The 13650-nt window shown below is 37.8% G+C and overlaps 2 protein-coding genes across 2 annotated transcripts in view; one reads left to right on the top strand and one right to left on the bottom strand.

Annotated features, from left to right (window-relative positions):
* The window catches only part of LOC124607093 (E3 SUMO-protein ligase NSE2-like), a 56014-nt gene extending 46718 nt beyond the window's left edge, over positions 1-9296 (bottom strand). Inside the window, exon 1 of the mRNA XM_047139287.1 lies at positions 9095-9296. Coding sequence (XP_046995243.1) covers positions 9095-9200 — 106 coding nt within the window. The 5' untranslated portion in view covers positions 9201-9296. The remainder of the gene's footprint in view (positions 1-9094) is intronic.
* A 79-nt stretch (positions 9297-9375) lies between these two features.
* LOC124607095 (protein LSM12 homolog) overlaps positions 9376-13650 on the top strand; it is a 38056-nt gene continuing 33781 nt past the window's right edge. The window contains exon 1 of the mRNA XM_047139288.1: positions 9376-9533. Within this exon, the coding sequence (XP_046995244.1) occupies positions 9401-9533 (133 nt within the window). The 5' untranslated portion in view covers positions 9376-9400. The remainder of the gene's footprint in view (positions 9534-13650) is intronic.

The following is a 13650-nucleotide window of genomic DNA, read 5'->3' as shown; positions in this document are numbered from 1 at the left end:
TCTCTCTCTTTTCTCATCCCCTATCCCTACCATGAATAATGTACTTAGCTTTCCACTCTTATTGACTGTTGCACGATGCTTGGTCAGTAATCTCTGTCTTGCTTACTACCCTATCTTCCACCTTTAAGATATAGGGTTTTCAAATTTCTTCCAGTCCAGTCTCCAACAATCTGTTTTCCTTCTCATCCTGTCCAGTAAGTCTTCCCTATCACTGGGTTGTGGGTAACTTTTCCATAAATTTCCCCATTTCCTAAACTTCACCAATCCTTTTCCTTCACCCCTCTTTCTAATACCTTCCGCCGCGGAAGTCGAACACGCACCAGAACAAATGTCAGCCCATAGAGGGCTCCGCCTCCGCTATTCCGTGCAGCAGCTCTCGCGCAGCGAGGGCGCCACAGCTACGCCATGTGCAGACAGCGGCCAATAGCCACTCCCTCTGGTTTCGTATATAGGGACCCGCTCTGCCCTAGTCCAGTCAGTCTGGTACTCACTCTGGATTTCGTTTCTATCTCGGCGGTACTGCGTTCTGGTCGTTGCTCGTTGTTGACATTTGCCTGGCTCTGGTTTTTTTTATATATATATATATATATATATATACACACACACCAGCTTAGAAACTATGCTATGAACAGAGTGACAGAGATTGTAATTCAGCTGCTAGAGTATTTGAAAATTTGCTTTTAGGTATGGTACTGTTCGAAGTTTCTACCTGCTCACTGCCACTAGTGTAGTTTTCATGTAACCCAATCCCTATAACTCACATTAGGCACATCCATCACTCATCCATAAACACTGTTCTGCAGGTATCATTATGAAGCAGAATTCTCAGGGATGTGAAAGACTACACATATACTCAGTCCTTTTTTAAAAAAAAAAAAAAAAAAAGAACTGAAGTCCCATAGTTGCTGCTCACTGTTATTTAAACAGATTTATTAGGTTTGATATGTGCAGATTTTTTTTTGGTCAATACCAATGTTAAAATTTTAACATTTATATTTTGTTACAGTGAAGCTGTAAGATCAGACATACAAAGGTGTAAGCGCAGCTTTGTGCTCCTGTCATCCATTCTCAGTATTCTAAGCATAAATGAACAAATGTTTCATTCGTTGATGACAAGTATGAAGAAAAAGTTGGAGGATAAAGGCTGGGACAGATGGCACCAAAGTATAAAATATTTTCCGTTCTTGCTACATCACATTAGAGATTTTGACAGTCACCCCCACTGTCTTTATCAAGAACAGTTGGCCGCTGTCATGCTGCCCAAGATCATCTTGATACCTGTTGGACATGTGAATTTTCCTGTTGTTTCTTAAAGCTGAGAGCTCAATTTGTGAGGCTGTGGTTAGCAACCATAGATTTTTCTAAATTATGATTTTTAGTGCACAGTTGGTGTTCTGCACAATGTTAGGGAACTGTACAGACAATGTGAACAATGTAGTCACTTCTGGACTGAGAAGGGATTATGTAAATTATGTGGACCCTGAAGTAAAGATTGCCTTTAACAAGGTGCAGGTCCTCTTTAACCTTCTTTGGTGGTAGTAAAATAGGAATAATGTCTTGTCTGCCCAGCAACGTATCTATTTTGCTAGAGGCAATCCACAGAGAGGAAGAAGTACAACTGGTGGATATTTTTGTAATTTCTGAAGATCTTCATGTGTGTTTCTTGAAAAGGATTAACTTAGTATCTTGATCTCTTCAGTGGTATTTTATGATAGCATACTTTAATTATTTTATCTCATAATCCACATTGCCTTTCTCAGAATTAGTTATAGATCGCCCTTTTCTGAGATGTATGGTGGAAGCTCTGGGCACTGAGATATAAGTCAGTGTTCACTGACTTGTGATATACCGAGTGGCCGAGTTGCCTGGATCTCGTTTATATTCTACCAAAATCTCTAATTGCAGCAGCTTGCCTTCTATCTCCATTACAATGTGAAGTGGATGTTAGTGTGCATGCTACTCATATGAGTGAGAAACTGAAGAGCTTTAACAGCGTGTGGCGATCAACAGAATTATACAATGAAGACGAGCAAAGGGGACCAGAATTAGGTCACATTCCTCAAAATGTTCCATAACGAGAATAGACACTTTTGAAAACACTGTAGGGCCCGTGGGCATTTCATAATTCATTTCCTAAAATTTAGCACTACACAGACAGCAAACCAGGTTGGATCCTAGGCAGATAAAAGATAAAACTTGCTTCCCATTTACCCAAGAAGAAAGACATTCTGCATCTGATTATCTTTTATTGGTTACGCAGTCTTGAAAGCAGCGTTCCTTAAAAGAGTAGAAACAATAATAATGAATCAATGCATACCGTTTCTTAACTTTATGTAGAGTACCAATGGCGCATTAATAAAAATCATGATACAGAAAAATACTTGGTTGCTGAAATCAGCCTATTGAATAAACATAAAACTACATTTGATGAAACAAAAAAATAGTGTTCCATGTAGAAATCTGAATGCATGATAACAACTTTAAATGGGGCAGGTGCACAGAATGGCTCTCAACTGTTCTGATGCCAGACAAATTAAAGGAAACAGATCACCTAGGAAGAACATGTGGCAAAAAAAAATAATGACACTTCAAGGAGTTGCTGGCATGGGAAACTAATAGAATAACCTCAAAAGAGGTGTAGTAAATGCAGCAGAAAAAGTATAAGGACCAATAAGGAAAGCCATTCAAAGTAGATGCCAACAAGGAATTAACAAACAACTAAAATTCAATAATGCTGTAAGTGAACAGCAATAATATAAATCACGAGAAGTGAAATTATTGAGAAATAAATATTGTGCACATTGTGTCAGAATCATGACCAGTGACTGACATGTGTTCCCTTTGCTAAAGTGGAAACAAAACAGCAGTGAATGGTTAGGGTTGTTGTTGTTGTTGTTGTGGTCTTCAGTCCTGAGACTGGTTTGATGCAGCTCTCCATGCTACTGTATCCTGTGCAAGCTTCTTCATCTCCCAGAACCTACTGCAACCTACATCCTTCTGAATCTGCTTAGTGTATTGATCTCTTGGTCTCCCTCTACGATTTTTACCCTCCACGCTGCCCTCCAATGCTAAATTTGTGATCCCTTGATGCCTCAAAACATGTCCTACCAACCGATCCCTTCTTCTAATCAAGTTGTGCCACAAACTTCTCTTCTCCCCAATCCTATTCAATACCTCCTCATTAGTTACGTGATCTACCCACCTTATCTTCAGCATTCTTCTGTAGCACCACATTTCGAAAGCTTCTATTCTCTTCTTGTCCAAACTGGTTACCGTCCATGTTTCACTTCCATACATGGCTACACTCCATACAAATACTTTCAGAAACGACTTCCTGACACTTAAATCTATACTCGATGTTAACAAATTTCTCTTCTTCAGAAACGCTTTTCTTGCCATTGCCAGTCTACATTTTATATCCTCTCTACTTCGACCATCCTCAGTTATTTTGCTCCCCAAATAGCAAAACTCCTTTACTACTTTAAGTGTCTCATTTCCTAATCTAATCCCCTCAGCATCACCCGATTTAATTTGACTACATTATCCTCGTTTTGCTTTTGTTGATTTTCATCTTATATCCTCCTTTCAAGACACTGTCCATTCCGTTCAACTGCTCTTCCAAGTCCTTTGCTGTCTCTGACAGAATTACAATGTCATCGGCGAACCTCAAAGTTTTTACTTCTTCTCCATGAATTTTAATACCTACTCCGAATTTTTCTTTTGTTTCCTTTACTGCTTGCTCAATATACAGATTGAATAACATCGGGGAGAGGCTACAACCCTGTCTCACTCCCTTCCCAACCACTGCTTCCCTTTCATGCCCCTCGACTCTTATAACTGCCATCTGGTTTCTGTACAAATTGTAAATAGCCTTTCGCTCCCTGTATTTTACCCCTGCCACCTTCAGAATTTGAAAGAGAGTATTCCAGTTAACGTTGTCAAAAGCTTTCTCTAAGTCTACAAATGCCAGAAACGTAGGTTTGTCTTTTCTTAATCTTTCTTCTAAGATAAGTCGTAAGGTTAGTATTGCCTCACGAGTTCCAACATTTCTACGGAATCCAAACTGATCTTCCCCGAGGTCCGCTTCTACCAGTTTTTCCATTCGTCTGTAAAGAATTCGTGTTAGTATTTTGCAGCTGTGACTTATTAAACTGATAGTTCGGTAATTTTCACATCTGTCAACACCTGCTTTCTTTGGGGTTGGAATTATTATATTCTTCTTGAAGTCTGTGGGTATTTCGCCTGTCTCATACATCTTGCTCACCAGATGGTAGAGTTTTGTCATGACTGGCTCTCCCAAGGCCATCAGTAGTTCTAATGGAATGTTGTCTACTCCCGGGGCCTTGTTTCGACTCAGGTATTTCAGTGCTCTGTCAAACTCTTCACGCAGTATCTTATCTCCCATTTCATCTTCATCTAAATCCTCTTCCATTTCCATAATATTGTCCTCAAGTACATCGCCCTTGTATAAACCCTCTATATACTCCTTCCACCTTTCTGCCTTCTCTTCTTTGCTTAGAACTGGGTTGCCATCTGAGCTCTTGATATTCATACAAGTGGTTCTCTTCTCTCCAAAGGTCTCTTTAATTTTCCTGTAGGCAGTATCTATCTTACCCCTAGTGAGACAAGCCTCTACACCCTTACATTTGTCCTCTAGCCATCCCTGATTAGCCATTTTGCACTTCCTGTCGATCTCATTTTTGAGACGTTTGTATTCCTTTTTGCCTGCTTCACTTACTGCATTCTTATATTTTCTCCTTTCATCAATTAAATTCAATATTTATTCTGTTACCCCAAGGATTTCTATTAGCCCTCGTCTTTTTACCTACTTGATCCTCTGCTGCCGTCACTACTTCATCCCTCAGAGCTACCCATTCTTCTTCTACTGTATTTCTTTCCCCCATGCCTGTCAATTGTTCCCTTATGCTCTCCCTGAAACTCTCTACAACCTCTGGTTCTTCCAGTTTATCCAGGTCCCATCTCCTTAAATTCCCACCTTTTTGCAGTTTCTTCAGTTTCAATCTGCAGTTCATAACCAATAGATTGTGGTCAGAATCCACATCTGCCCCTGGAAATGTCTTACAATTTAAAACCTGGTTCCTAAATCTCTGTCTTACCATTATATAATCTATCTGATACCTTTTAGTATCTCCAGGATTCTTCCATGTATACAACCTTCTTTTATGATTCTTGAACCACGTGTTAGCTATGATTAAGTTATGCTCTGTGCAAAATTCTACAAGGCGGCTTCCTCTTTCATTTCTTCCCCCCAATCCATATTCACCTACTATGTTTCCTTCTCTCCCTTTTCCTACTGACGAATTCCAGTCACCCATGACTATTAAATTTTCGTCTCCCTTCACTACCTGAATAATTTCTTTTATCTCATCATACATTTCATCAATTTCTTCATTATCTGCAGAGCTAGTTGGCATATAAACTTGTACTACTGTAGTAGGCATGGGCTTTGTGTCTATCTTGGCCACAATAATGCGTTCACTATGCTGTTTGTAGTAGCTAACCCGCACTCCTATTTTTTTATTCATTATTAAACCTACTCCTGCATTACCCCTATTTGATTTTGTATTTATAACCCTGTAATCACCTGACCAAAAGTCTTGTTCCTCCTGCCACCGAACTTCACTAATTAGGGTTGTACTACCTTAATATATCACAGAAGTATGCCAAACTCTGCCAACCATAAAGGTTGGCAACTATTTTTTGGGACAATAAGGGAACCTTGTTTGTGGGTGTTGTGCTGTGGAAGGATAATTAATTCTCAAGCCTACTATGAGACATTCAGAAAAAAGAGAGAATCCACTCAAAACAAGTGCCATGGTTTCTCAACTACTGGTGGGTTGTTTTGCAAGACACTATATGGCGAGCACTAAAGTATTGTGCCAATTCAAATGACATGTTTTTGGACATATGCCCTACAGATCCTACCAGTGATTTCCACTTTCTTATGCGCATGAGAAAATGGCTTGGCTCATAACACTTTGGCTCCGAGGAACAATTCCTAGGTTTTTCATGGGTTGGCTGCAATTTCAAGTGCCACAATTTTATGCAGAGAAAATTTGTCAACTAATTAAAAAGGTATGGCAAAAGTTTAAATCCAAATGGTGACATTGTACTAAAATGATATACAGAAATAAAGGCATTGTTTTCAGATTTTTATAATACATTTCCTTCAACTATTGTTATTTTTCATTCATAGCCTAACAAAGATTACTTTCTGGATGGCCTCCCTAGAATAGCTAATAATGAAAAGCTGGAAATACATCATGAGATGAAAAAAAAAATTGAAACACTGTAACCCAGATGCTGTACACAGACTTATGAACAAACATTTTTAGAAGCACAGCAATTAAAAATAAGAAAGATGAAACAGAAACGAAATAGCATAAAGTGTGAGAAAATGGAAAAAGTGTCCACAAAAGATTCATAGTTGCCCAGGGGAAATTATTACACTGCACTAGAGGATGACAGAGGCAGTGAATTCATATTTATGAATTTCAAAAATCTTTGCACTAAATATGAAGTTATAGAGCTTCAAGTTTTGATGAACCACAATCAGCACTCTCATGGACACTAGAGCAAGAATTACACAAGCTCATGAAGGGAAGAGTTCCAGCATGTTTTGGGGGAGTAGAGGCTTAATACACTTCCTAAGAAAGCAACAGCAGATATATGCGAAAACTATCCCAGAATTAACCTGGTACAACATGCGTCAAGAACGATTACCAGAGTACTTTATCAAAGACAGGAATATGATACTGAAAGTAAATAAAGAGGGGAATAACTTTGGTCCAGTAGAAGTATGAGCATTCAAGATATAATTTCAGTACTATGGCTAACAATAACGGGCAGATTTAGAGAAACACAGAAACAAACACTGTATTCATATATATGGAGCTGGCTTTTGAAAATGTGGACTGGAATAAAATGATTCCCATTCTTGGGCACTGCAGCATCATCTACAGAGAAAGAAGGTGGATCCATCCTCTGCAAATGGAGCAAATCAAAATAGTATCTCCGAGATGGTCAAGAGACCTATTCAATTCTAGTCATTGGCTTTGGCCACTGATGTTAATGGCTGCTTTGATGTCACCTGTTGATACATATTTTCAGTCTGGTTGTTAGTTGGCGAAGCCATTAAATATAAAAGGAAAAAAACCTTGTGGTGAGAGACTTATCTGTAATTAACCCTTAAGTCTATTTTAGGTAGGAAAGTGCCTGTTTGGCAGTGAGTTGGCAAAGCTAATGGACGCGAAAGCAAAAAGCCTGTTGCGGTGATAGGCTGATTTGTACCTTAGCCCAATATCAATATTGGGTTGAGGGTGAAAATTTCATTGCAAGTTGGCGAAGCCAACAAAAAGCAGACAACTTGGTTGTTGTGACAGACTGATCTGTAGCTTAGCCTGCTTGGGGAGGGAGGGGGATCACCTTTTAATCACATTATAGTCCCCACTTTCTTTACAATGTTTGTCATGTTGCTTTGTCACTGGTCAAAGCCAACGACTAGTACTAAATAATCCTCTTTATCTCTCTAACAAAGGGGTGCAACATGACACTATTAGGGAAGGAGTAAGGCTGGAGCACTTAACACCACCACTGATATTTAACTTGCATACTGAAGAAGCAACAACTGAAGAACTAATTCAATTAAAGAATTGTTTGTCACAGGCAGCAAAACTGCACGACATAACGGACTGATAATATGACATGTTCAAAAGTGAAAAGGAATCAAGTTGATTGGTTGAATTAAATCGAATGTGTGCTAGCAGAAGTTTATAATACGCACATAAAGAAAAAGCAAACTACTCTCATGGTGCACTCTGCAGATGGACATGCCGAATGGCTAAATGTTAAATTTATGCACAAGAGGATACACAAAAGATGTAATAGCTAGGTTTTCCTCAAACGAAACCAGTTGCTAAAATCCAATAATGCTGCTTGTCCACCAATAAAATGGGGGCACAAAAGAAAATGATGCAGCATTGTGGATTATTAATCTTTTTGAAGACACCAGGTGCTTTAAAGAAATACATAAATCAGAAGGGAGGAGGAAGATGTATATATTTTAATAAGTTTATGTGAGACGCTTCTATGATTTCAGAAGTTGTTAACTTTTAACTGGAAACATGTACCATATAATGATGAGTGAATGTAAAAAAACTTACTTTACACATACATATTTGAGAAGGTGTGAAAGAGGAAAATTACAGGGCAGAACTTGTTGACAAGTTAGTAAACAGGTTGTATGCCATTGCCACTAAAAAAATGAATATGTGACATGAGGGTTTAACCTTCTTAAGCTGTTACTAATCTGAGAGAAGAGATTTGTTAACACTTTTATGGAATCATTGACTTGGAATGTATGTTTTACAGCAACTAATGAGTTAACTTGAAAAAAAGTACCCAACAGATCTTGCAAAAGGGATACAGAATATGGATGGGAGCTACTGATTGTATATAAAAAAAAATAAAAAAAAAACACATGGCACGGAATGTTATGTGCATGGTGTTACAAAAATCATAACACTTAAATCTTATGCTGTCACAGAATGTGTTGTGTGATTTCATCAATGATTTTCGCTGCTAATTACACCTAATACAAAAACTGACGCGTATAAAGATGTAGAACTATACCATATTGGTCTGATGATTGCTGACTTTTATTTTTGTTGTTGGTCTTCCACTTACACATACGCAACCTACATAGTGTATGTGGAGAGGGGGGGGGGGGGGGGGGGGCGCGCTAGTTCGTTAACTCGCATTTGGACTGGTATAATTTTCAAGAACGCAGGAGGAATTGCGAAAATGTTCCACGACTACGTTTCGACTGGTATTTTAACCTATGTGAAGATCTGAGTTCCTGAGACGAATCTACTAGCATGATTATCTCGACTAAAACCGTGTATTGGAGCAATACACTATGCCGGTGTCATACATTTAGGGCAGACCGTAAACACAAGGTATAATTAGCAACTGACAGCCCACATGCTTGTTTCACACCAGATTCTCAATTTTATATACCGCAAGGGCTTATGACACTTGAAACAATGGGTTTCCGAAAAATGAGTAACATTACCTTGAAAGTAAACAGGGACGGGTTCGCTTAAAGTAATCAAATATTCCATAAACCGATTCTTGTGTGTCTGCCATTCTTCTTCGAATTCCTTCAAGTATGCCGCCATTATTAGCTTATGCCTTATTGCTTCCTTATCCTTTGTTTACATACTGAGCGCTTGCATTCAAAACACGAAACTCGCCATAGATATTGCACCAAATCGTAACATTTCTTCCGTATTTGTAGATTCGTAATGGTAGCCCTGGAAAGCTTTCTAGTACTCAACAGTTAACAACACTGTAGCGACGTGATAGCAAACAAGAGAAGATGAGACAGAATATGGCAGGAGTGAATGAATGGTTCGGTATTGGGAGTATAGTGGTCTGTAAAACATGTTACAACAAAGAAATAGAAGGAGAAGTGCTGGCATTTGATCCAACAACAAAAATGTTAATTCTGAGTATCCTTTTAGTGATTTAAGAGCGCGTTAATTGAGAATGATAGTTTTTCTCATACTGTTACTGTTCTCTGCAGTTGATCGCGCGTGTTTATTTAAAGTTTGTAGGCTAGTTTGTATTGTACACAAAACGGAAATGTTTGTTACTGTGCGCCAGATAGTTGTGCTGTGGATAGTGTCGAAATCTGTGGGTTCCCTCTTTTGTTGCTTGCTGCTGCTGTGTTTATTACGGTGCGATTTAATCAGAGTAATAGCAGAAGATAATATTCTCGAATAACAAAAGAAATAAAATCAGCCCTGCAGCAAAATCACTGGTAAATACAGACATAGTAACAGGATTTGATAAAAGAATATGTTTTTGTTTGTCTGCTGATGCTTTACGAACCACTTTATATGTTGATTTGTATTTTTTCCTTGTGTCTTTAAAGGAGAAGTCATATGAAACATTAATTTTTATCGTTAATCATACAGTAACTCATCAGAGACACGACACGCGTCGTTCCTGTAGTCGCTTCAGAATAAGACAAGTCAAGGTTTAGTTTGTATTTGGCTAGAGTGCTGTATAAACACGGATGCCTTTTATGAATGGATGAATTGAAATGGGAATTACTTTTCTGTAAACTCTGGTAAACTGCTGTAAGCTGTTGGTAGTGGTACCTGTAGGTGTTCAGATGTTGCAGAGTAATGTTTCAGTAGAAATAGTAGTGTTTTTATCTTAGTACATACATCTTTCGGGCTACTTTAAAGCATTTGATTTAATGACTTCATAATTAAGTCCTAGATAATAGAATTAGCCAAATTATATTACGACCTCTGTCGTTTTAACATCTCACAGAATAATATTATAATAGTTAGAAGTGGGTGTATATTCTCATTTTCTGAATGTAGTATTATTTCATTTACATTTTTACTTTGGTTGGTGAAATGTATACTGTTATCAAGCTTTCAAGTTTACCTGTACATTATCTCAGTAACATTTAATACTGATAATGTTCTGCTGTCTTAATATGGGGTCAGTTGGGTCTAGTGTAGCAGGGGATACAAGCCGTCGGCTTTGGACAATGACGTCACAAGTCGCCAGAGAGCAGTTTACCATTTTCGCTTTTGCTGTTATGTTTCAGTTTCGCTTTTTTACTGATTGCTTAATAAAGTGGATCTGTTTATTCTATCTCGTGAGATTTTTTTTTAAAAAGCCAAAAAACACTTATCAGCCACTGAAGGGGGCTACAACACTAAGAAGAATCGCTTCTCGATTGGCGACTTGTGACGTCATTGTCCAAAGCCGACGGGTTGTATCCCCTGCTACACTAGTCCCGGTCAGTTCATCCCCATACTTTTATTCTGCATTCCTCATATCCTACCCAGTGATCTCTGTCATTATTTTAGACCATTTCCTCCCTCAGTCTTATGTTGCCATGGATTTCATTCTTATTTCTGTACTTTGTGTGTACATTGTATTTGTATACACACACACATATTGGCTATTTATATGAGGTGGCTTCTGTGATTAGTCTGTACTTTTTATTTTTGTTGTAATCTTCTCATTTGTATGCCTGTTGGGCTATATTTTTTGCTATTTTGACAAGCAGTTAGGTGAATGTGTGTAAGCCTACCTTGAATCCACATACTATTATGATGTGGAACATGCCAGTTGAGTCACAAAAACTACATATTTTTGTAATCTTTGTGGCATATTTGGATTGCAGGTAACATTTTCATGTGATACATTTGCTTTCCCTCAAGCCATTTTCTCAGTATAAGAAACAGAACTATATCAACATGAGAGGAAATAGTGGCTGGTGAAATGTTTAGGAGTACTTACAATGCACTTTTACTTTGCATTAGTCTTTATGTGAGAGGTATAGTGTCATTGTGTAAGAACACAGTTTTTTTTTACATTCATCTTCAGCAACAGCACACAATGTGAATGGTACTGTAATATTGTCTTATAAGACTTTATTGTATTGCCACTATTCAAATAGTAAAATATGATGAAACACTTATCTGACTTATCAGCTATCAACACTATTCCTCTTATACAGTACTGTATATGTGCACTCCCTGTGTAGCCGCCATTCTGCTTTAACTGCAGTTGTGTTTCTCAATGGGAAGGTTATTTTTGAATTATTTATTTGCACAGTAAAATAGCATTGCTGGAGAAACACTATTTAATGAGTGCACAGCTGAACAAATATTTTTGTTTGCGGACAGCAATCTTGAACACACCACCACCTCAAAGCACTATGCATGGAACTTTATTTTGTTAAGTCATTCAGTTTCTGGAATTTATTTTTAATGAGAGACTTGTTCGATAAACATTTATTCAGTACACAAATAGTTTACCGTAATGTCCTCTTGTTTTATATGGTACCTAATAAAATGGTGCCTCATATTAATGAACTTGGATTGCACACTTGTTATTTGGTTCTGAACTAATTTCGTAGTGCTCTTGTTGTTGTAAAATACATGGGTCAGCACAATAATTGTATGTGGCTCAGTTTCACCTATTGGAGTCCTTGAAAATAGCACTTTTTGTATGGTGAAAGACAATGCATATACTCAGTGTCATCAGGAATCAAATGCACTATTCTTTGCTCCTTGCAAGACTAGGGTATTGGTATTCCCATCAACTTGAAACCGGTATTTGTAATAGAATGCCAGTTATACAGTTAATTTCCCAATCTGCACCACTGTAACACTCCAGATTCTAGGTTCTTGTCTTACATTACCTTAATTTGTAATCAACCATTCCTTTTAAATATCTGAATGTTCTTTTAACAGCAACCCAATGTTTAATTTTAGGGTCTTTGTAAAATTTGCTGACAATATTAGTTGCAAAGGCAGTATCTGACCTGGAAGTTTGAGCTAATTATAAAAGACTTCTCACTGCCTCAAAGTAAGATACTGGACTGCCTTTGTACACCTTTTATCATCTCTACTACTGACATCTTCACTGTCAGTTCCACAGGTGTGGAAACTGGCTTACAATTCTTCATTCCAAATTTTTGTCACGCAGTCTCTTTGTGTAGGCTACATTGATTGGTCAATTGACAATACTTCTCCATTGTCACTTCTTATGTTCTTCATAGAGAGATACTGTTTCACTTCACCTAAAACATGCATATCGAATTCAGACTGAAGTTGTTTCTGGAAACAGGTTATTGAGCTTCCACTTTTTGTCAGAATAAAAATATCATGAACCAATATGGCCAAAAGTACAGTTTGTTTTCCATTTCTTCTGTGATACGCACCAGGATCAGCTGCTCACTGATTGTTGTTCATCGTTGCTAATGTTTTATGTAAGCACTGATTGCAACAGTATTCTCTCTGTTGAAGATCTTACATGCTCCTTTTCAGACGCCAAATTTTATTCTCTTCTTGAGGAGTTTTTTTGGCTTCCTCAGGTGGAATCATAAAAAATTTCTTCCTCCAGTTCTCCATCAAGAAATGCGGTCTTGGCGTCCATGTGGTGGATTAATAAATTTTATTTTACAGCAGCAGGAGATATGTTACAAAGCATATTTCACTGCAAGTGAGAATGTTTCTTTATAGCCTATGCCTTCTGTCTGAGACTAGCATTAAACTAACAGACGAGCTTTAAAATGTGGTTTTACTTCTGGGATTTTAGTACTAAAGACCCATCTCACACAGAATGGTTTCTTTCCTTGTGGTACATCAACCAATTCAGAAATATCATTTTGGGAAAAAAGAGTTTAATTCCTTTTCTATGGCTTTCTTCCAGTTACATGCATTTGGGCAGGCCAAGGCTTCTTCAACAGTAAGAGGTTCATTGTTGAATGTTTTAGCGGCCTTGTACATCTCATAACCTGAATACAGCTTAAGTTTTATTATTTGTGATAAAGACCATAAAGTTACCTCCTCTGCTGCTGGAGTTTCCTGGATCTCATTATCCATTTCAGTGTTGATAAGCATATCTAATTGTTCTTGAACAACTTCTTCAGTTTCTCCAGTTTCTAAATTTAGTGGTTCCTTTGCATGTTCATGCATATCTTCATCTGTAACCTTTGGAAACTTCACAGTGTCCAAAATATATGATTTAGAGACTTTTTCTTCCAAGTTTTACAGCAACTTGTACATGGCCATATATCAGAAAAATCCT

This window comes from Schistocerca americana, chromosome 3, assembly GCF_021461395.2.
Source record: "Schistocerca americana isolate TAMUIC-IGC-003095 chromosome 3, iqSchAmer2.1, whole genome shotgun sequence".
In the NCBI taxonomy this organism is placed as follows: Eukaryota; Metazoa; Arthropoda; class Insecta; order Orthoptera; family Acrididae; genus Schistocerca; species Schistocerca americana.
The sequence above is the reverse complement of the archived record's forward strand: the minus strand, read 5'-3'. Positions and strand labels throughout refer to the sequence as shown.